This window comes from Dermochelys coriacea, chromosome 11 (assembly GCF_009764565.3).
Source record: "Dermochelys coriacea isolate rDerCor1 chromosome 11, rDerCor1.pri.v4, whole genome shotgun sequence".
Classification (NCBI taxonomy): domain Eukaryota; kingdom Metazoa; phylum Chordata; order Testudines; family Dermochelyidae; genus Dermochelys; species Dermochelys coriacea.
In genome coordinates, this window is record NC_050078.2 from 1010150 (window position 1) to 1033680 (window position 23531).

General features: G+C 61.6%; 1 protein-coding gene across 2 annotated transcripts; it reads left to right on the forward strand.

Moving 5' to 3' along the window:
• The first annotated feature begins 347 nt into the window (after positions 1–347).
• Positions 348–18172, forward strand: LOC119863697 (aspartyl aminopeptidase). Of its 2 annotated transcripts, XM_038422466.2 has the most exons (15): positions 348–426; positions 1140–1221; positions 3627–3715; positions 3943–4056; positions 4589–4714; positions 5174–5304; positions 5797–5881; positions 6114–6221; positions 9272–9349; positions 9610–9693; positions 12566–12726; positions 12826–12865; positions 13327–13428; positions 16916–17083; positions 18051–18172. In XM_038422466.2, the coding sequence occupies exons 1-15, from the start codon at positions 421–423 to the stop codon at positions 18099–18101; spliced, it is 1425 nt and encodes a 474-aa protein (XP_038278394.1). In that variant the 5' UTR covers positions 348–420; the 3' UTR covers positions 18102–18172. The 2 variants fall into 2 exon arrangements, with proteins under 2 accessions (XP_038278394.1, XP_043360695.1); XM_043504760.1 differs by lacking the exons at positions 16916–17083; positions 18051–18172 and adding an exon at positions 15287–16091.
• The last annotated feature ends 5359 nt before the right edge of the window (positions 18173–23531 follow it).

The following is a 23531-nucleotide window of genomic DNA, read 5'->3' on the forward strand; positions in this document are numbered from 1 at the left end:
GGTGTCTATAGGGCGGTGCGGGGACACAGAGCGGGGGGGCGAGTCCATGGGGCGATGGGGGGATGAGGGGGATTCCACGGGGCGGGTCCATGGGGCGATGAGGAGGGCGATGGCGGATTTCCATGGGGCGGGTCCATGGGACAAAGGGGGGCCGGGGGCTCCACGGGGCGGGTCCATGGGGCGATGGGGAGACATGGGGCAGGCTGGGGGTGCAGGGGAGGTGTCTATAGGGCGGTGCAGGGACACAGGGCAGGTGGGGGGGTAGGTCCACGGGGCAAAGGGGGGCGGGGGGTTGGCGGGGGGGGTCCACGGGGCGGATCTATGGGGCCCGGGGCTGTGTTTGCTCCTCCCGGCCCGCAGGGGGCCCCGGAGCCCGCCCCGCTCGGCGTCGGTGTCCGGGGCGGAGCCGGGGCCGGGATCATGCAGGTGCCGGGGCAGGGAACCGACCCTTGGGGACCCCCTGGCGCGGCCCGGGGGGGAATCACGGGTGGGGGCGGCGGGCGCGGCCCGGGGGGGTTGCGGGGGGGGCGGGCGCGGCCCGGGGGGGGTCGCGGGGGGGGCGGGCGCGGCCCGGGGGGGTCACACGGGGGGGCAGGGGGCGGGCGCGGCCCGGGGGGGTCACACGGGGGGGCAGGGGGCGGGCGCGGCCCGGGGGGGTTGCGGGGGGGGGGCAGGCGCGGCCCGGGGGGGGTTGCGGGGGGGGCGGGCGCGGCCCGGGGGGGGTCGCGCGGGGGGGCAGGGTGCGGGCGTGGCCCGGGGGGGGTCGCGGGGGGGGCCCGCGGGGGGGGCGGGCGCGGCCCGGGGGGTCACACAGGGGCGGGCGCGGCCCGGGGGGGGTCGCGGGGGGGTCACACAGGGGCGGGCGCGGCCCGGGGGGGTCACATGGGGGGGCAGGGTGCGGGCGCGGCCGGGGGGGGTCACACGGGGGCGGGCGCGGCCCGGGGGGGGGTCACACGAGGGGTCACACGGGGGCGGGCGCGGCCCGGGGGGGTCACGCGGGCGCGGCCCGGGGGGGTCGCGGGGGGGGCGGTGTCCCGGAGCTCTCAGGTCGGTCCGTGGGCGATGCGCCAGCGAGTGGGGGGCCGGGGGGGGTCCCTCCGTCCCTGTTGGCCCCACTAACGCGCCACTTTGCCCACCAGCCCTCCGCGGCCAAAGACTCCGTGCAGGCGGCGGCCCAGAAGTTCCTGAATTTTGTGAATCGGGGCCCCTCCCCCTACCATGGTAAGGGGCTGGGGCAGCCTGGGGGAAGGGGGTTTGCGCCCGGGGCAGGGCCCCCTGAGCCTGCAGCTGCTGCCCTGTCCAGGCTTTCACCCCATCGACAGAGAGCTGCCCCCGGCGCTGCCCCCGGCGCTGCCTGTTGGAGCTGGACGGCAACACCGAGCTACCCGCACCCCTCCGGGGGCCCCTTCACCCCCTCCCAGCTCCAGCCTCTATTCCCATGGGGCGGGTGGGGGTAGCAGAGACTCCCCAGCTGGTGGGGTGGAGTGGGGTGGGGTAGGGTAGGGTAGGGGGAGAGACTGGCCAGATTGGGAGGGCACCAACTCACCAGGGCGTTAACCCTGGGACATTGCTGCCCACACCCGGGCACCGGGCCCATTTCTCACACTGCCCCGGCACGGCTCCCTCCGCACCCTGGCGTCACAACGCCTGTTCTCCTGCCCCATGCAGCCCCCCGCCGCCCCCCCGCCTGTCTCTCCATAGGTGCCCGCTCCCCGTGCCCGGAGCCAGGGCCTGCATCCAGGAGCTTCGCTCCCGCTGGCAGCCAGGCAGGGGACGCGGCAGGGCTGCAAGGAGCCAGCGTCCCCACTTGTTTATCAGAAGCCTGCGGGACGCTGCAGGGTGTGGAGTCCCCCCCGTCCCCCCCCGGGCAGCAGCTGCAGAGTGTGCAGTCTGGGGGGAAGCGGGGGAAGGTTTGGTGAGAGAGCAGGTTGGGAATTGCAAGCCAGGGGAGCTCCCAGTTCCAGCTGCCCAGCCCTGCTGAGTGCATGAGGATCTGGGGTGGCGGGGGGGAGGCTGTTTCCTCCTTCCTCCCCACTCCCTGCCCCGAAGCAAAGTCCCTTCCCCGACTCTTATCAGCACAGGCGGGGCCGACTCCCCAGGTGCTTGGCACCCACGCCAGGTGCTGTGCGGGGGGAGCTGCCCTCTTAACCGCCTGCCCCATTGGGGAGCTTTCACCCTGACGGGAGGGTCTGCACTCCCCTGCAGAGGGCCCTGCATAATCCCTGCCCTCCAAGGCTATGGGGCTGAGTGGGGATGGCACAGGGGGGCGGGAGCTGCGATGCCCATGCACTGCTCTGTATGGACCCTTCTCAGACCCAGTCAGGCTCAGCACCCTGGCAAGGTGCCAGCTGGCAGAGGAGTAGAACCATTTTCCTATGGTCAGTGCCCACTGGCCCCTATGGGTGAAGGGCTGGCATGGCCCGAGGGTGGGGCTCAGTCTCCGTGCTGCCCCTTGTGACGGACTTCCCCAGGGTGCAACCTGGAACTGGGGTACTGCTGAGCCCTCTGTCTCACCAGCCTGGGCTCCCTATCCCACTGTGGTGCTGTGACAAGCTGCAGACCCCTCCAGGTCCTGCACTCACACAGCCATCCCCAGGCAGGCAGGCAGGCACTTTGCTGAGTTACAGGAATGCTGCTTCTACCCCCTCATGAACTCTCAACAGAGAGGCCCCAGCCAGTGCCCCCCAGCTTTCCAGCCTTGCACCCCAGAACTGTACCATCCGGCCCTGGGCAGAAGCCTGGCCAGTGTTAGTTATTATCCAGTCCACCCCTCCCTCCATGTGGAGGCGTCATGCACCAGCCCCTGTTGCTGAGCAGATTTCCCTGTGCGCACTGTCTTAGGTAAAAAATACAAAACAGATTTATTGATGCCAGAAAGGTAGATTTTAAGTGATCCTAAGCAATAAGTGGACAGATCGGAGTAGATCACGTAAGAAACAGAACCAACCCGCAAGCTGCGTGTTATAAACTAGACAGGATTTGAACCAAGCAGCGTCTCATCCTGCCGGTACAAGCGGCTCACCAATCTTCCATACACAGGCTGGGATTCCCTCCTTCCACCTGGGACCCCCCGCCCACGCAGTCCTTGGTTTTCCAGACATCTTTCCAGGAGCTGAGCTGGGGAGGGAGTGACGCCAGTAATGATGTCGCTCCCCCCCTTTTATGGCTTCTTCCAGCTTGCTGGAAAGATCCTTTGCTAGGAGTCCAACAGTCCCTGTTGTGTAATGCTCTCTCCGAGAGGTTTCCACTGTACCCAGTTCCTGGGGTGATCCTTGTGAGTGTGTGTTCCCCTCAGAGGGCCATCAACACCAGTTTGCCTTTTGTATTGTTGTACTTGAAGGGCTGGTGGTGGGTGTTTTTAACCTCCCGGCATGTTTCAGTGGCTCACACAGATACAATTCTAACTCCAGATACAATGACAGCACGTACAATCCAACGGGAGAGTCATGGGCAACAGATCAAGACTTTTAAAATGACACCTCACAAGGCAGACTTTGTACCAAACACATCATCATCCTATCACTGTGGCCAATCTGGGGAGGCCAGGATGTTGCTTTGGGGTACACAATGGTAGATTTTAAGTGATTATAAGCAATAAGCATGATGGTTTGTGTGGTTCCCCACAGTGGTTGCCGAGTGCCGGAGCCGTCTGCTGCAGGCAGGGTTCTGGGAGCTGAAGGAGGCTGAGCACTGGGACATCCAGCCCGAGCACAAGGTAGGGCAGGGGGCTGCCTAGGGCACGGACTGGGGATGTGGGGTGCTCTTGTACCCTGGCCTGTGGCTTTGGGGGCACAGTGCATTTGTGGGGGGAGGGGGCAGCTCGGTGGGGTGGGCCCGACTTCTCCCCACCTCCGGGAAAGGGCTGAGGGGGTCCTGGCCCCAAAGCTGTGGGGATGGGCTTAGGCTAACGCCGCCACTACTGCCTCTCCCCTTTTCTCTCAGTACTTCGTGACCCGGAACTACTCCACCCTGATCGCCTTCGCCGTCGGGGGCCGGTACCAGCCTGGCAACGGCTTCAGTCTGATTGGCGCCCACACGGACAGCCCCTGCCTCAGGGTGAGGGACCCCTTGCACCCGGGACGCCAGCTGCCTCCTCCTGCCCTGCGCTGGTTCCCCTGGGGCGCGTCCAGCTCAACCCAACCTGCCCTACCCCCCTGCCCCCGGTTCCCCTGGGGCGCAGCCAGCTCAACCCAACCCGCCCCGGCCCCGCTCCGTTTCCCCTGGGGCGCGTCCAGCCCCACCCGCCTCGGCCCCGCTCCGCTTCCCCTGGGGCGCGTCCAGCCCCACCTGCCCCGGCCCCGCTCCGCTTCCCCTGGGGCTCCGTCCTTGCCTGCCCCATCACCCGCTCCACCTGGCCCTGCCCGACGCTGGGGCCTCGCCCAGGCTGGGATCACCGTGGGGCAGGATCTCAAGGAGCCTCGCTCTCCAGCCCCCAGGACCTGGTTTCATGGCCGCCCCAGAGCCCCGTCCTTGGTGGCCTCCCCACCGCTGCTGCTGGTGCCCAGGGGGCTGTGGCTGAGCCGGAGGTGCCCCGTCGTGGGCAGTGCCCGGCCCGCTGGCTGGTGATGGGCTGCTGGCTCTCATACAGGTGAAGCGTCGCTCCAAGAGAGGCCAGGTGGGCCTGGTGCAGGTGGGCGTGGAGACCTATGGAGGTGGGATTTGGAACACCTGGTTTGACCGGGACCTGACTGTAGCCGGGCGGGTGATCGTAAAGGTGAGTCTGGCCTGGGCTGGGAGCCGCTCCCGTCCCACAGCTCCGTGTCTGCAGGTCACAGCTCATGGTGGGATCCACTCCCATCCACACATCCCGGATCCTAGAGTCCGTCCGTCTGTCTGTCACACCCACACTCCCCCTCGGAAGTCAGCAGGTTCCAACTCCCTACCCCACACGTGGAACACACACCTCCCCTGTCTGCAGGGATATGGGCCTGGGTCCCGCACTGCCGCCCTCTTCACCCCACATGGTGGGCGGCTGGGCAGGCAGGTGCAGAGGGAATGCCCCAGGCAGGCAGAGACCCTCACCCCATGGATTAGATCCTTCCAGCCCCCATCCCTGCTGAAGGGCTGGGGGCCAGGCCTGTCCTTCCCCTGGAGGAGGGCTGACTCCTGTGGGTGGGGATGGGGTGGTCCCTGGGAAGGGCTCCCTGACCCGCCCTCCCTGCTTTGCTTTCAGGAGCTGGCTGCGGGGCGGCTGGAGCAGCGGCTGGTGTGGGTGGAGCGGCCCGTCCTGCGCATCCCCAACCTGGCCATCCACCTGCAGCGCAGTGTCAACGAGAGCTTTGGGCCCAACACGGAGCAGCACCTGTGAGCCGCCAGCAGGGGCTCGCCCTGAGCGGGAGGGTTCAGTGGGGCAGGCGTCCCCATCCCACGCCAGAGCATGGGCACGAATGTTCCCCGCGCTCTCCCCAGGAGCCTGGCCCGGCTGTGTGCCAAGAGGGCTCCCGCGGGCTGGCAGAGCTTCCTGCTCTTGCCCTGTGTGGTGGGGCCCTCCCCAGCCAGCTCACAGCCCAGGTGTTCCCAGAGCACATGCTGCCAGGTCTGGGGGGCTGGCAGGGTACCGTGGGGGCACAGAGATGGGGGGTGGATCGCAGGCCTGGGGCAGGGCTTCCCCCTCAGTCACTCCCAGGGTATCGGCATCTGACACCCCTTTCTCTGCCAGTTGGCTGGTGAGCCCCCGGGGAGCAGGGCAACGGCGTGCCCGGAGAAGGGCTCACTCTGGCGATTGCCCCAGGATGTGGGAGCAGCCAAGCGGGGTTGGAAATGCCCAGATGACCAACCAAGCCCTTTTCCCCACAGGGTGCCCATTCTGGCCACTAACATCCAGGAGGAGCTGGAGAAGGGGGCACCCAAGGCTGGGGCTCCCTGCACTGCTGATGCCCAGGTGAGACAGGAGGGCCCCTGGGGGTGTCAGAGCCCAGCTCCCCATCATGTGGGTTTGTGCACCGAGTGTCCCCTGCTCAGCATGCCGGGGGACCCTGGGACAGGGGAAACCCAGCCAGGAGCTGCAGTGTTCCTGGGAGAGCCGGGGGGACTGGGGCCGGGCGGTGCTGCCCTGCGGGAGGGGGGTCTCGTGGCCTGTTCACCTCCCCTGGGGGGCTCTGTTCTCTCCCCAGACGGAGCGGCATGCCCCCGCCCTGCTGTCCCTGCTCTGCTCCCAGCTGGGCGTGAAGCCGGAGCAGATTGTGGAGATGGAGCTGTGTCTGGCGGATACGCAGCCAGCGGTGAGTGACCAGGACCCAGCTGGGGGGGGCCAGGCAGTGGCAAGGCAGCAGCTTCTCCCTCCAGCCCCAGGCTGACTGTCACAGACCTGAGGGTAAAATCTGCTGCCAAGGTCCCTGCCCTGCCCTGCTGGTGATGAGCTGCCCGGGTTGGGAGGAGGCAGGGACCATCCTTCATGTTGTCACAGATCCACAGGATCGGGGCTATGCCCCCAGCTTTGGGTCAGTCTCTTGGTGTGATGTGCCAGACCCCCCAGAGTCCCACTCTTTCCCCGGGATGACCCACGCGGCCTCCCCGCCTCCTAGACTGGACCTGTGGGCACCAGCCTCCTGCTGTATCCCGCCCAACAAGTCCAGCTGAGACGCCCTGGGAGGGAGCAGTGTGCTGCTCAGGCAGAGGGTACCTCCCCCGCCCCCATAGAATCAGAGAAGATCAGGGTTGGAAGGGACCTCAGGAGGTTCTAGTCCAACGCCCTGCTCAAAGCAGGACCAACCCCAACTAAATCATCCCAGCCAGGGATTTGACAAGCCTGACCTTTAAAACCTCTAAGGAAGGAGATTCCACCACCTCCCTAGGTAACCCATTCTAGTGCGTCACCACCCTCCTAGTGAAAAAGTTTTTCCTAATATCCAACCTAAACCTCCCCCACTGCAACTTGAGACCATTGCTCCTTGTTCTGTCATCTGCTACCACTGAGAACAGTCTAGATCCATCCTCTTTGGAACCCCACTTCAGGCAGTTGAAAGCAGCTATCAAATCCCCCCTCATTCTTCTCTTCCGCAGACTAAACAATCCCAGTTCCCTCAGCCGCGCCTCGTAAGTCACGTGTTCCAGTCCCCTAATCATTTCCGTTGCCCTCGGCTGGACACTCTCCTATTTGTTCACCTCCTTTCTGTAGTGGGGGGCCCAAAACTGGACACAATACTCCAGATGTGGCTTCACCAGTGCCGAATAGAGGGGAATGATCACGTCCCTCGATCTGCTGGCAATGCTCCTACTAATGCAGCCCAAAATGCCGTTCTTAATGTTTCCTCTGAATACTGTAGGGGTGCCTCAGTTTCCCCTAAAACAAAGAAAAGGAGTAGTTGTGGCACCTTAGAGACTAACAAATTTAAAAAATTTCATGGAGTTGATAGATTTCCACTCCATATGGCTAAATTCAGTGCCTTGCATAATTAAGTCTCTAGGTGGTGAGATGAGGGGGTGTAATTGTTGCAGAGCAAAGGGCCAGGGTACATAAATGGCGACACTCTGTCTCCTGGCAACTGATGGCCTGGCCCTTCCCCCTGCAAGGTGAGAGCTAAAGGGTTGGAGAACAAAGGAATCCGGTGCCCTCCTGGCCCAGGAAAGGGACAAAGCCCAGAGGAGGAGGGGCTGGAGGGGGAGTCAGTTTGGGGCTGGCTGGGAAGACGCAGGGAACCCCAAGGCTGGGGTCTAAGCTCCTTGCCCTGCAGAGAGACCTGGCTGAGGGGTCCTGGTTGTACGTACTAGTCCTGCTTGGGACCGTGTTCCTGTCGTCTAATAAACCTTCAGTATTACTGGCCAGCTGAAAGTCCCGGTGAATCGCAGGAAGTGGGGTTGCATGGCTCTGACTCCCCCACGCTCCGTGACAGAGCCCCCCTTGGGCCTGGAACCTGCTTCTGGGACCGATCCTCCTCCAGCCCACGTGTAAGCCCTGCTCAGGGCGGTGGCTACGCACCACTTGCTGATTCCTTTCACTCCCCGCATCACTTGCTGCTCGCTGCTGCTGGTGCGTTCAGCATCCCAGCACGAACACCGCCTGTCACGGCACCACGGCATCAGGGCTACACCCCCAAGCTGGGCACAGTCCCTCGGGGGAACTTCTTCCATGTGCCCCTCCCAAGGGGCCTCCCTCTTCCTTCAGGGTCGCCCCCCCCCCCCGCCCCAGGCTCTGCTCTCTGCCCAGCGCGTCTGGCTGAGACAGACGCCAGGGCGAGGCCTGTCCGCTCCGCAGGGATTGGTGCACTGCAGGGACGGGCAGCCCGCGCTGTCCCTTGGGCGGGGGGCTCGTCCCATGGGCGCAGCACGGGAAGCCCTTAGGGCAGCCCCGAGAACAGGAGGTCAAATCTCGGTCCGTGCTGGTTGCCTAGAGCCCAGGCCAGCTGTGGGGAGCCCTAGGCTCAGGCTCCGTCTGTCTCCAAAGTCAGTTCCCAGGTGGGGGAGCCCCCAGCCGGGGGCCTGCCCTTATCCCCCCTCCCAGGCCTTTGTTCTCAAGCTGGGGTCTTTCCTTAAGGATTCTTCATTCCACCCCACCCCCATCTCTGGGTCTGCCCTATTTCCTACTGGGTCGCCGTGGCCGTGTGAGGGAAACTGAGGCACACACGGGACTGCTACAGACACTACAGTAAATTCCCACGTGGTCACACCTGTGTGGCCAGGGTTGGGAGCAGGCTGCTTGCTCTGTGCTGACGGTGACTTGGGGTCCCTGCTCTTGGCCTCCCCGTGGGGCTCCACCGTCCCCCACTGTCGGTCCCCCACCAGCTCCCTCCTGGGGCCAACGTAGCTGCTGCGCACTTCCCCTGGGAGCAGCCTCTGCTGCGCGCCCCCCAGCCTTCAGGGCCCAGTGTCTGCACTCCTCAGGCTGAGTGTCTGCGGCCGCCAACCTCTGGGAGTGAGCGCTCGGGAGCCTGGCATGGAGGGACACCCATGGCTCATCCACACGTGCCCTGAGATCCCAGCCAAGCCAGTCCCCAGCTTGTGCCCTCCTCGGAGGCTGCCCCCCACTCCCTGTGGCACAGTCCCCAGGGCAATCCCCAAGCAGGGCTGGGGTCAGTCCTCAGGCGCTGTGCAGCTGGGGCAGGAGCCGGGCTCCCCAGGGCACCGGTACCCCTGCAGCCCCGCTCTTGGAGGGTGGGACTTACCCAGGGCGTGGTGGGGCAGCACCCAAGCACCTGGCTCTGGGCATATGTGCAGGGGCCCGGCCCGGGGCGCCGGTGGGAACTGGGCCCAGAGCCCTGCTGAGATGGGACTGCCCAGTTCCACCAGCTCCCCCAGCTCATGTGACTGGCTCCGTTCGTTCATTTCGTTTCAGACGTTAGGTGGTGCCTTTGATGAGTTCATTTTCTCCCCCCGCCTGGACAATCTGCACAGCTGCTACTGTGCCCTGCAGGTGAGTGGGGGGCTGCACCAGAGAGACTGTCCCACCCCAACCCCTACTCCGCGCTCCTCTCTGAGGTCACGGCTGCACACGTCTCTGGGGGGCGGGGTGTCAGCAGGACCCTGTGGGGACTCCCCTTCTGGCAGGACGGCAGCAGGGCCAGGCACGTGTCAGGGTGGAGGGGCTCTTTGCCCGGCGCTTGCTCGGCTGGTGGCTGTGTGGGCTCTGCCCCAGGAATACCCCAGCTCAGCCCCATGTTCTGTCCCCTGCAGGCCCTGATTGGCTCCTGTGAGGCTCTCGGCTCCCTCTCCCAGGAGCCCAACGTCCGCCTGATCGCGCTGTACGACAACGAGGAGGTGAGCGGAGGTGGGGCGGTGACGTGCCCCACCTGAGAACTGAGCTGGAGGCGGGGAGATCGGGAGGGGGGAACCTGCACCCTTCCCCCTCCTGAAGCGCTTCACAGCTGGGCAGGGATTGGAAGGGGCAGATCCATCTTCTCTTCCCCCAACCTCCACACCTACTCCCCATGTCCAGAGATTCCCAGGGCAGCCACTGCCGGTGCCTTTCCCTGCAGCAGCAGGGCAATAGCCCAGGCACCACTCGCCCCATGTTGGGTGTCATGGACCCCCAGGATCAGGATCAGGCCCGGGGCCCGAGCATGGGGACAGGCCCTGTAGGCCCTGTCAGTGAGACAGGCCCCCAAGGGGTCTCACTCTGCCTCCAGGGGAAGCCACGCAGCTTCGCTGCCTCCTGGGGCTGGACCTCTGGGCCTGCAGCCTCCCTGCGCCCCCGCCATAAGCTCCAGGCAGCAAGTCCCCCTGAGACAGACCCCAGAGACTTGTACCATCTTGGAGGGCAGCGCCCCCTCCCCCAACATCTGCAGGGACACACAGCCAGCGCAGGCCGACAGGCGGGTTATTAGTCACCTGGACTAACACAGGGACACCATAGCTCAGCCCAGAGAATTAAAGGTTAAAGCATCATCCGTTCTGGTCTGCCAGAGCCCATCCCAGCTGTAGTGAACTCCATTGTTCAGGCTCCGTCTGTCTCTGTCTGGCCTTCTTGAGCAGAGTCCAAGTGAGCCCTGACTCCTGCCAGCAGCCAGCTCTGATCCCCTACCTCACTCCTCCCCTGTCCTCTGTTCTCCAACTGGAGGATGATGCCCAGCCTCCCTGGGGGGAGGTGGGGAAATCCACCCCCCCTCGGGCACTGGTTGTGGGTGCCAGCGTCCTGTGACTGGCTTTGCCGTTGTGTCTTCTGGGATTCCCCATTGATCTGGGGTCAGGCTCCACCAGTTTTTTTTAATGACCCATCCCTGCTCAGACAGCCAGGCAACATTCATGTCAATGTCTCTTAGCCTCCCTGAGAGCAAACCGTCCTTCCCCTCCACTACTCCTGGGGGAATTCTGCACCAAAAAAGTAAAAATTCTGTTCACAATATTTTAAAATTCTGCATATTTTATTTGTCAAAATAACACAATATAATCACAGCAGTTTCAATTATTTTTGGTAATTTTTTTCAAAATACCTGTCAGTCTGCCTGTAACAATACAGACAACAAAAAAGATACAGGAAATGTTTTTTGACAAATAGATTCCTTACTAGGCATATTAATGCAGGACTCTGAGTAATAATTCATTTAAACTACAATACAGAACTGTATTTCCCACACCCCTCAGAAGCAGTGTAAAGGCTTGGGGGAGTCAGGGGTAACGGAGGAGCTGCGGTAGAGGGAAGTAAATTGCTGGGAAGGAGCCTGGGTGTGAACTTGGAGGGTTGTTGAGTATGGGTGTGAAAAGTATGGAACAAGTTTTTTGGGGGGGGCGGGGAGAGATTGTTAGGGAGTTTCCCCCATGCAGACCCTGGCTAACCTCTAGCCTTTCCCATTCAGTCAGGCACATGTGCCCCTGTCCCCATGTGGTCCTGCACCCCTCCCCCTGTCCCCATGTAGTTCTGTACCTCCTCCCCATCCCCATGTGTCTCTGTGCCCCCACTCAGACACCCCAATGCCTATGTATCCCTGTAACCCCTCCCCCGTCCCCATGAGTCTCTGTGCCCCCCCAGCCACTCCCCTGTTGCTATGTAGCTCTTTGCACCCCCTCCCTCATCACTATGTGGCCCTGCACCTCCCTCCCCCCTGTGGCCCTGTGCCTCCACTCCCATTCAGCCCCTGCCCCAGTCTGTCCTCCCCTGCTAGCCCTTATGAGCGCCTGTATGACCATCCCCCAGCACCCCATGCTGTCTGTCTCTGCACTGCCCCTGTCTCCTAACCTGGCCTGCTGTGAAGAAGGCAGACTCTTTCTCTTCCCTCGCTGGCTGGGAGCTGCTGCTGTGTTCTGTCACCACAGCATTCTCTGATGGGCAAAACATGGAAGGACAGAAGTTATTTTCTGCTAGAAGCTGCAGCTCTATTCTTGTGCCACAGCGCCCTCGGGTGGACAAAAGGCAGAACTGCAGCAACATTTTGGCAGAAGCTTTTTTCTGCACAAAAAATTAAAAATATATGCATGGCTCATTAATTATGCGCGCACACATAAAATTCTATCCATAAGCAGGTCCCTGCATGCCTTCCTGAGTCACAAGGCATGTCTGCCTTCTCTCAATGGGTCAGTTGTATCGCTGATGGTCCTTAATGGGCCATCAAGCAAGCTAGGCCGTGCTGATGCCAAATTGTCTGGAGTGTCACCCAGAAGCATAGCACAAGTTTGAAATACAGACACTATAGAGCCAATACTTATAACTTTAAATACAAGAATGATACACACATAAAGATAGCATAATCATAACCAGCAAATCATAACCTTGTCTTAAACTCCATATTTGACCCCCTTTATACAAGATTTGGTGCCACTACATGACCTTGGTTGCAATAATGATCTATACGGTCCCAGTTCATGTCAATAACGTCACGGGGGGAGCGCAGGGCGGGGCTAGCAGGGAGCTGTGGGTCGAGATTGAGGGGCACCAACGAGGTTGGAGGAGCTGCACTAGCCAGGGGGTGCAGCCCCTTTCCAAGGCGGAGCAGGAGACTGGCATTGCAGCCGCAGAGGGAGGCGCGTTCCCACGGAGTGGGGATCTGGCTCCTGCTGGGACGTGGGGCCAGGAATGGCCTGGGGGAAACGGGGCGTCGTTCCCATGTGGTCCTGGGGCAAGCCGCGAATGGGCTGCCCTGGGGGTGGAGTCCGAGGCCCCCTGCTGCCAGCCGCGCTGACCAGGCCCTCCCTACAGGTGGGCTCGGAGAGCGCGCAGGGCGCCGAGTCCCTGCTGACAGAGCTGGTTCTGCGCCGCATCTCGGCCACGCCCCAGAACCTGACGGCCTTCGAGGAGGCCCTGGCCAAGTCCTACCTGCTCAGCGCCGACATGGCCCACGCCGCCCACCCCAACTACCTGTGAGTGACCGGTGGGGGAGCGGCACGGGAAGGCCTCACGGGCGGAGGGCAGTTTGCCCTTGGGGCCGGCCCAGGACTAACGTTCCGCTTCTCTTGCAGGGACAAGCATGAGGAGAATCACCGGCCGGCCTTCCACAAGGTGAGCGCAGCCCCCTCCCTGCGGCAGGGACTGGGGGCTCCCTCGGGGCAGGGGCCGGGGGGAGCTCTCCCTGCACCCCCTGACAAGAGCCAGGCTCTTCGGATCCAGGGCCCTTCCCCAGCGCTTTCTCCATCCAGCTTTCTGGGGCCCCCGATCCTGGCTTGGCACGAAGCCCCGTCTACCGGCTGCTCTGAGACCCCCGCAGCCTGTGCTAAGCCTCGAGCCAGCCCCCTGTGAGGATCCTGGGTGTGTGGCCCAGCCGGCGCCCCATTGGGCTGCGGAGCACGGGAGCTCCAGGGGGTTGGGGAAGGACCTCAGTCATGGGGCAACTGTGCCGCGCCCCTGCTCAGGGAGGCCGAGGGCAGGCAGCTTTGCTGGGAAATGGGGCAGATTCCACTGCCAGGGGGCGTTGCCCTCCCAGCTAGGGGTCAGGGCCAGGCTGAGTCTGGGTGTTTGCGCAGGGCCCCGTGATCAAGGTGAACAGTAACCAGCGCTATGCCTCCACGGCTGTCACCGAGGCAGTGATCCGGGAGATCGCGGGCCGCGTCAACGTTCCCCTGCAGGTAAGTGCCCTGGCCCTGGCCAGCCTGAGCGCCGCCAGGGGATCCCACTCTCGTGGGCTGTGGCCATGAATGGGTCATGCCCTGTGGTCACTGGCAGAATGGCCTCCCTGCCTGGGGAATCTCCAAGTCAGGGAACCACAGGGTCTGGTCTGTGCCCAGCCTCCCAGGAGTGCTCCATGAGGGCACCAGGCCCCCCCACGCTTCCACAGGGCCAGCCTTTGGCCTGCACCACTCCCAGACTGTACCTTTGGGCACCGGTGACCTCTGCTCTCTGCATGGCTTCCTGCAACAAGTCCAGCCAGGCCAGACACTTGCAGGAGGCTTTGTTCTCCCCTTTGGGGTGCAGTGCTCCCAGCCGGCGTCTGCAGTGAGGCGCCTGGCAGCCCTGGGGGCGCAGTGCTCCCAGCCGGCGTCTGCAGTGAGGCGCCTGGCAGCCCTGGGATAACAAGTGACCATATTTGGGGCACCTGGCTGCAGTTGGGTTAGTGAGAAAGAGGCAGGCCTGGGATCACAGCAGTGAGGGGACCTCGAGATGTCGTCCCATCCCAATCCCTTCTCTGTGACTGAACCAAGGGAGCCTCGAGCATCTGGGACGGGTTTGTCCAGCCCTTTTCTTCATAACCCGCAGTGACGGGGATTCCCCAGCCCCCCTTGGGAGCCTGCTCCGGAGCGCGACTCCCCTGAGCGTTCGAAAGCTTTTCCCGGTCGCTAACCTCAGTCCCCCTGGCTGCAGGTTCAACCCATTGCTGCTTGTCCTGCCTTCACTGGACACGGGGAACAACTGATCCCCAACCTCTTTTGAACAGCCCGCAACGTATTGGAAGGCAGTTCTCAGGCCCCCGCAAGCTTCCTTTCTCCACGCTGGGCATGTCCAGGCTCTTTAGTCTTTGCTTACAAGTCAGGGTTTCTAAACCTTCGATCAGGTTTGTTGCTGGGCACTGGACTCCCCCCATCTTTCCTAGCGGGCAACGTGCGGAGCTGGACACAGCACTGCCACTGAGGCCTCTACCATGCCAAGCAGAGCAGCACAGTGACCTCCAGTGTCTTGCACATGATGCTCCTGTTCAGGAGATTTCACTGTTGCATCACTTTGTTGACACACTTTCAATTTGTAATCCACTGTGACCCCCCCCTGTGACCTCCTTTTCCACTGCACTGTCACTGAGCCAGTTAGTCCCCAGTTTGTACTTGTGCATCTGAGTTTTCCTCCCTACGTGTGGTACTTTGCGCTTGTCTCTATTGAATTCGTCTTGTTGGTTTCAGACCAATTCTCCAATTGTCAAGGTCCCTTTGGATTCTAATCCTGCCTCCAAAGTGCTTGCGACCTCTCCCAGCTTGCACATTTCATAAGCATCCTCTCCACTCCATTATCCTTGTCATGACTGAAAATATTGAATAATGCCAGACCCAGGACTGACCCCTGCAGAACCCCACCAGATACACACTCCCAGTTTGACAATGAACCCTGGATAACTACTCTTAGGGTATGGCCTTTCAGCCAGTTGCGCACCCACCGGATAGTAATTTCATCCAGACCACATTGCCCTAGTTTGTTTAGGAGAATGTCACGTGGAACTGTGCCAAAAGCCCTACTGACATCCAGATATATCACGTCCCCTGCTTCCCCCAGCCACTGGGCCGGTGACCCTGTCAAAGGAGGAAGTTAGGTTGGTTTGCCATGATTTTCTTGATAAATCCATGCTGGCTACTCCTTATAATCCCATTAGCCTCCAGGTGCTGACAAACTGATTGTTCCATAATTTGTTCCAGGATCTCCCCAGGTCTGGAAGTGAGACTGACGGGTCTGTAACTCCCCAGGTTCTCTTACTCCCCCTTTTTCATGTCTTCCCTTCTCTAGCCCTCCAGGAGCTTTCAAAGATAGTTGCTCACAGTTCTGATTGCTTCAGCTAGCTCCTTAAATAGCCTTGGCTGAATGTCACAGTCCCTGCCGGCCTGGATACGTCCAACTCCTCCAAATCATCACTAACCTGCTCGTTTCCCCTTCTGGCTTGGTCCATCCCCCTTGTTGCTCACAGTAATTGTGTGGAGTGTCTGGTCACCGTGAACCTTTCTAGTGAAGCCTGAAGCAAAATAGATATTAAACACCTCAGCTTCTTGAGCACCAGTTACTGGCGCCTTCCCCACTCAGCAAAGGACCTGCCCTTCCCTTTGTCTTTCCCTTGCTCCAAATGTGTTTGCAGCCCCTCCTCTTGCTGCCTGCCTTGCCCCTGCTCCGTGAGCTCATCCTGCGGCTCCAGCATGGGCTGTTCCGTGCTCCTTAGTCATTGGTTGGGTTCTACTTTTTGTAGGATTCTTTCCTGAGTTCCTGTTGATGGAAGCCCCCCGTGCCCTGCTTCCCTAGCTCCCCTGGGCTGGCCTCCCCTCCTGTCTAGCCTCTCTTCGGACCCCTTCTGCCTTTGTTCTCCAGCTCGGCCTGCAGAGAGGCGTGCGGGGCAGTAACTTGCCGTAGTCAGTATTCAGTCACTGAGGTTTCCGTTCAGAGGTGCTGGTTCCAGCCCAGGCAGCCTCAGCGGCTGTCCCCCAAATGTCTGGCCTGCTCTCCGTGTCCCGGGGAGCCCCACAGTTCTTTCCCACCATGGGGGGGCACTGCCGATGGGATAGGCCCGGAGCTGGAATATTCCCAGGTTCCTAGGCCGGAAGGCACCTGGGTGACCATCTCTTGCGACCCCCTGTACGGAACAAGCGGGAGAACAGCCCCACGGTCGTTCCATGAGCAAGCTCAAAACATTCCCACACTCATCCGCACGGGGTGCTGGCATTCGCCCCTTGTTGCCCCCCCCCCCCCACGGGATGGCAGGGCTTGGGGAGGCCCCTCGTCCGTGGGTGTCTGTGGGGCTGGCTCTGCCACTTACACCCCATGAGGGGACCCGCAGTACTGGCTGCAGAGCTGAGACCCCCCAGGGTTGAACGCAGTCGGAGGGAGAGGACACCCCAGCCCGAGCCAAGGGCTGACAGGGAGGGAAGCGATGGGGCCAGATGCCCCCATTCCCCAGGGGCTGGTTCACCCTGCACTGCCCTTCCATGCCATCCCCTCCCTCCTTGCTCACCATTGGCCATGGGGTTTCTATAGCAACCAGGAGGGGTCTGCATGCCCCCCCCCGAGTCACTGGGGTAGCAGGGCAGGCCAGGGAAGCCCCCCAGACGAATGGCTGCCTGGCAAGGAACCTGTATTTCCCTGCTCTGGTGCCCCCTCCCCTGGGGCAGCCCGGGGCAGGAGTGGGCAGCACTGAGGGGCTCGCAGCCCACATGCTGGGGCCTGGCCCTGGTGTCTTGCCTGCTCCAGGATGTCAGGTCTGCACTGAGCCCCGAGGGTCATTATCCGGGCTCGTTAGTGGAATGCCAAGGCCGTGGTTAGCTGGGAGCCCAGCCTGTCTGGGGCTGCTCCCCAAGGCACTCATGGGGGCTGAGGAGTTGGGAGAATGGTCCTTACTCTCCCCCCCCACCCTTGTCCTTCTGCCCGTCCCAGGAGTTCATGGTGCGGAACGATGTGCCCTGCGGCACCACCATCGGGCCCATCCTGGCCTCCCACCTGGGGCTGCGGGTCCTGGACATCGGTTGCCCGCAGCTGGCCATGCACTCGATCCGCGAGATGTGCTGCACCTCGAGCGTGCTGCAGAGCATCACCCTCTTCCAGGTGAGAGCGCCCCCTGCGCCCCACCCCCCTGCAGCCCGTCCCTCCACACCCCACCCCCTCTGCCTGTCCCCCTGCACCCCTCTGCCCCATCCCCCCCGCACCCTTTCCCCTTGCACCCCTATAGCTCCAGGGACTGCAGAGCATCACCCTCTTCCAGGTGAGAGCGCCCCCTGCGCCCCACCCCCCTGCAGCCCATCCCTCCACACCCCACCCCCTCTGCCTGTCCCCCTGCACCCCTCTGCCCCATCCCCCCCGCACCCTTTCCCCTTGCACCCCTATAGCTCCAGGGACTGCAGAGCATCACCCTCTTCCAGGTGAGAGCGCCCCCTGCGCCCCAGCCCCCTGCAGCCTGTCCCCCCACATCCCACCCCCTCTGCCCATCCCCCTGCACCCCTCTGCCCCATCCCTCCACACACCACCCCCTCTGCCCCCATTCCTCTCGCACCCTGTCCCCCTGCACCCCTACAGCTCCAGGGACTGCAGAGCATCAGCCTCTTGCAGGTAAGAGAGCCCCCTGCACCCCTCTGCCCCCATCTCCCCGCACCCTGTCCCCCTGCATCCCACCCCTAAAGCCCATCCCCCCTGCATCCCTTCCATCTCAGGGTGCTTCCAGGTAAATGCCAGGGTCTCCTGCAGCCCCTGGGTCCCCACCCCACACATGTGCTGACGCTCTGTGGACATTCAGCCAGGTCCTGTTGCTCTTGCCCTCCCACTCCCCCCACCCCCGTTCCAGCCCCTCCCTGGCCATTTTCATCCCTGAATGGTTACCATAGCAGCCTGCAGTGGCCTTGAGTCAGTGATTGGTTACTATGGCAACATCATCCAGCAGGAAGTGACTAGCTGGTTGCCATGGTAACGCTTGTATAACTGAATAGGGAGCAGCTGTTCCTCCCCCAGCCCCCGGAGCTCCCTGGCTGGCCTGACCCTGCCCTGGCCCCAGCCCTGATCTCTGCCTCTCTCCTTCCAGGGCTTCTTCAGCCTCTTCCCAGAGGTGAGCCGCGGCCTGCTGGTGGACTGAGCAGCGTGGGGTGGGGGGCTGAGCTGGGCCCTTCCGAGCTGCCCGGGGGCTATTAAAGTGCATTCACCATTCACAGAGTGAAAAGAAAAGGAGTACTTGTGGCACCTTAGAGACTAACAAATTCACAGAGTGTGGCTCTGGGCGGGGCAGAGGAGCAGGAGTGATGTCACGAGCTTCTGTGGGGGCTGCGAACTTCCCCCCAGGAGTGCCCGGTGGGATAACTGGTATCCAGACACCCTGAGCTGCTGGCCTTTCCGCCCTGCCTAGGGTGGGAAGTGGGCGTCCCCCCACCCTGGCCTGTTGCAGAGGAGGGGACCCCCGCACGTGTGTTTTGCCCCACACAACCAGACCCTGGCTGGTTCAGCAGCACCTGGTCCCACCTGGGCGGGAGCAGGTATTAGTGTGGACCCTCCCCCCCAGGAAGGGGCAGGAGGGGAAAAGAAGAGCCCCCTCCCTCCAAGCCCCCAGAGGGAGAGGAACTGGGGGAATCAGACTGAACCCCCTGTGCAGAGCAGGGACCCCCCCTTTCCCCCAACCCCCTTTGGGGCAGCAGAGGGAGATCAGCCTGGCCTGGCTGCTGCGGACCTGACAGCTGCTCTCTGGGCTGGTTTCACCCAGGGGTCCTGGCAATTTGGGGAGCGGGGGGGCAGCCGTTCTGGATTGTGGCAGCTCCTGGAGCATTTGAGCTTTCACAGAAACCAAACCTCGTTCTGAACCTGCAGACCGTTGGAGTGGTTGGACCACAGCTGCCAGGGCAGAGCCTTCTCCCGCCCCCAGCCAGTCCCAGGGGCACAAGGGTCTCACCCCTGAGCTGGCCGGCAGCAGGGAGGCGCAGTGGGGAATGGGACATGACCGGCACTCGCTGATCCACTGGCTGGAGCCCTAGCACGGGGCCGTGGCTTCCCCTCTGGCTTCAACAGCCCTGAGGGGCTGTGCAGGGCCCCCTGCCTCCCTCTGGGAACGCCAGCCTGTCCCCTCCCCATAGCCCAGCCGTGACACAAACCCAACCCCGCAAACCAGGGGCGTAACCATGCAGACACAGGACTGGCTGGACCCGAAGCGAGACATTCAGGCAGGAAAGAAGTTTTACGGGTGAGAGGAATTTACTTGGAACTGCTCCCCGGGGGCACAGTGGGTTCTCCATCCCTGACCTTAACATCCAGACAGGCTGTGTCTCTAAAACAGCTGCTCTAGGGGTGATTGTAGGGCAGGTCGCTGTGTGTGCTGTGCAGGGCTCAGACTACATCCACAGTGATCCCTTCCAGCCTTGCAATCCATGTCTCTGTCTCTCTAACTCTGGAACCTAATGACGATAGGTGAAAGGAGAGAATTGTTAGCTGCTGCTCCTGGTGGCAGAAACCTCCAGCTCCAGTAGGGCTGCAGGGGGACAAGACTGTGACTCTAAAGGGGCAGGTCCCAAAATGTTCAGTCTCTAATACAGGAGAGGGGGCAGTTGGGGAGAAGGGAGCGAGGGTGCCTCCCCTGGGGGGGAATCGGAAGGGCCCTGGGTCGTTTTGGGGGTCTCAGACAGGCAGGGTTGCATGTCCGGAGGGGCAGATCTTGCTGAGCTGAGCTGGGAGGGGAACGTTTGTTTTGAACTGCCCTGGGAGCCGGTCCTGCTGCAGCGCCAGCATTGGGGTCTGCTCGCCCTGGGCTTGTGGCTTGGCCCCCCAGGGTCAGAGCAGAAGGGGCACCCTTGTCCATGTCTCCCTGGCCCCAGGGGAGTGGTTTAGCAGAGTACCACTGGGCATGGGGCCCCTCGGGGACAGAGCAGGTGAGGGCCCTGCTCTGGCAGTGCCTCATGGCTGAGCTGGCGGGACAGGGGCGAGCCACAGCTTTTGTGTGCATTTTGCTCCCAGAATGACCATCCCCCTCCCACGTGGAGGGGAGCCCCTGGTTTAGAGCCCCCTTGGGCCGCAAGCTGGGTCGATGTCCCAGCAGCCAGGGCTTGGAAAGGGCTGTCTCTCGTTAAGGGCCGAACGTTTCCCCTCTAGAGAGGCAGCCTCGTCCCCTTGGGGCCCAGAGGTTTCTGCTCTATGATCGGGCAGGGATGGGGTGAGCTGCAGCTAGTTCAGGCTCTCCTGGCTTCGCTCAGCCCCAGCTCCTGGTTCCAGCTGCTGGGAGCAGCCCTAGGGCAGTGAGCTCTGGGCCCTGGCCTGCAGGCTGTGGGGCAAGGAGAAGAGGCCAGGAGGGGGGCTGCCTGCTCCTTGATCCTTCTGGCCTCTTGGCACCAGGTTTCATCCCTGGAGCATGGCTTGCTGTGAAGCCTCATCAGCTGGCTGCTTCGCTTGCCCTGACCTGCCCCAGCCCAGCGCTGCACTCGCGAAGGAGCCGGGGGCTGTAGGTCAGTGCTACGGTACCGGCCCCCGGGCTCCACAGGGATCTGGACATGGCCGCCATGCTCTGATGAAATTGGCAGCCACCTGCGGACGGGGCTGTGCGGACGCTCTGCCGCGTAACAGCCAGCAGCAGCTGCGGGGAGACGCTGGTCTCCTTGGTCCAACCTCTGGGCGCCAGCAGTCCCTTGTGTCCTAAAACAGGAGCGTCCGACTCCTTGCTTTGGACAAACCCCTGGCCAGCGAGCTCAGTGGGGCAGGGCCTGGCTGTTCTGTGAGTGGCTCTGGCAACGGGTATCGACCTCGTCCTTCAGGCATAAACCCAGCGGTGGCGGACGGCGTGGCCTGCCTCGAGTGCCGTTCGCCACCCACAGTCTGGAGCAACTCACCACTCGGGGGGCCAGGCTCTTGGGGGTGCAGATTGGCAGTGTCTCGCCCTGTGCCCCCAGGTGCAGGGGCTGCATTGACCACTGCCAGGGGCATTTGCCAGCCAACAGCCCCCATGTTATCTGCTGAGCTGTGGAGCGACCCCCAGCCCAGCCCAGCCCAGCTCAGCTGCTTGCGGGGTGCCAGATCAGTGCAGGCCGGAGCAGGCAGCACACGGGAGCTGAAAGACATTTCTGGCTTTAACTGCTCCTTTCACCCTGCAGAGTGGGGTGGGCAGCAAGGATGGGAGGGAGCAGCTGTAGGCCGAGACTCTCCCTCCTGTCTAACAAAATTCCTTGGTCATGTTAGACAAAAGCCGCTTTCGGCGATTCCTCCCCTTGCAGGGCACTGGCTCGGCCCGGATGGGCCACCCCTGAATGGCTCTGCCAGCTGCAGGTTCTAAACCTGCCTCCAGCCACGCGCCAGTATTCGTACAACATGACCAGCCTGGCTTCTCCGCCCCTGCCCCTGCCTGTGCCCCTTCCTGAGCTAGGCCATCGCCCATGGCCAGGCCACGGTCCGGCTCTGGAGGGAGGAGCCGTTGGCTAATGCTTGTAACGGGCCAATTAGTTCAGTAGAGCGGCCGCTCAGCTCCAGGGAAGCTGAGAAGCTCCTGTTTCCAGCTCTAAACTCCTCACACTGATTCCGCTCGCCTCGAAAAGGGCGGGACCTCCTTGGGGGCAGGGTCGGGTGAGGGGTCTGGCTTTGGGGCCCTTTGAGCTAGGGGTGTCTGAGCTAAATTCCCCTAGCAGCGCCATGTTCCCAAATCAATTCGTTCTGCTTTGTGCACCCACTGGAGCTCCAGCTGCGGCTCAGATCAGTCCCCAGCCAGTCTCAGTCGCTCGGCATTTCTCCCAGCCGCCCCTCTGGGGGCGCAATAAAGGCAGAGCCTGGCTCCTAGACCAGCCCGGCTTGGAGACTGGCACGTACTTGTGCACCAAGCTGAGGCGAGAGGGTTTCAGGCAGGCTGTTGGCACAGGAACTGGGTGGGTCAAAGACACACTGTGGTTATGGAACTTGAGCTGCCCCAATATGCTGCGAGTTCAAACCCTCCCTGGGGCAGATATTGGCAAATGATCTGTAGACAGCTGCAAGTGCTCCCGGTCCCTGTCCTCCTGCAGTGGGCAAGCCCTTGCCCAAGGGGTGTGGTGCTGGCCTGCACTGGGCGTGGGACCTGCTAGGATCTGTATGAAGATCCAGGCATGAGGTGGTCTATGGTTTAATAGGGATGAGGCTCTATTTATATCACTGCCTGTGAGCCCTCATCATGCAGCGGAACCCCCGTCCGCCGTACAGACGGAGAGCAAAGGGGCAGGTCCTGCTCCAACAAGCTGACGATCTGAGGAAGAGACAAGAGATGGGGTGGTCAGCTAGGGAGTGCCAGGAAACGAGCCCTGTCGGGGCAGCTTGGCAGGCTGTGGGCTCAGCACACTGTGGCCTAGCGAGGTTGCTTCTGTTGGGCTCTTGGCAAAGGAGCGCTTTGAGGAAGGTGGACGATGAGGTAGCTTTGGGGGTGTTTATGGGGCGCACCTCTGTGACCCAGGGACTGCTTGGAGCCAACTGGCAGGGGGCATGAGGGGTGCACAGGGGTTTGCAGGTGTCCTCTGGGTCTGATGGCTCTAGAACAGAGTGCCGACGGGTGGCATGAGGGCTCTCCCAAGAGCCAGTAAAGCTCTGGTCACCACAGTCAGTGTGACAGGTAGGTACAGCTAGTCACAAAGCGATGTATCTACACTGAAAGCCGTGTTCTTAAGGTGTGTGAATTCAGACAGGTCACCAGCAGGTGACAGACGGGTTCTGGTCGGGCAGGGGTAGGAGACACTCCTTTCCCTGGCTGGTCCTTGTGCACTGTGTGTCTCACAATGTCAGTCTATCTACATAGGGAACCACCAGCTAATCAAAATTGCAAAGTTGGCAAGAGACCACAAAACCAAGTTGTTGACATAAACTCTGACCGTATAGATCATTGTTGCAATCAAGGTCCTATAGTTGCACCAAATCTTGTACAAAGAAGGTCCAGTAAGGTGTCTATGGATAGGTTATGATTCGCTGGTTATGATGATGCTGTCTGTATGTGTGTACCATTTTGTAGTTGAAGTTATGAATATTGACTCTGCACTTGTATCTCAATGTGTTTGATTCTAAGTAGCATCAGTGAAGCATTTGGTCAGCTTCTTGAGAAGGGCTATTCTCAGTAAGTGCCCAATCAAGAAACACTTAACTGACAATGGACTTTGGAAGACGCCAATCCACATCTGAGCCTTCCTGGGAACGTTCAAACTAACATGTAAACAATGGCATCCTGGCCTGCAAACTGAGTCATGCATGGACATGTGACTCGCCCACGTGACTGCAAGCTCCATCTTGCTGCTGTGATCTTCCACAGTAAGAACAAAGGGGTCCTTTGACAGGGCAGAGGATATAAAAGGCCCTGGAAACCCCTCCATCTTGTCTTCCTCCAGAGGTCAGAAGCAGGATTGAACCTTGCTACAAACTGAAGCTCTAAACAAAGGACTGAAGGACCCATCCCAGCTGGGGATGTTCTCCAGAGACCTGATTTGAACCTGCAGTTTATTCCACCACTGCTACAAGCCTGAACCAAGAACTTGGCCATTACTGTATGTAATTGATTCCTTTAGCCAATTCTAGCTCTCATCTGTATTTCTTT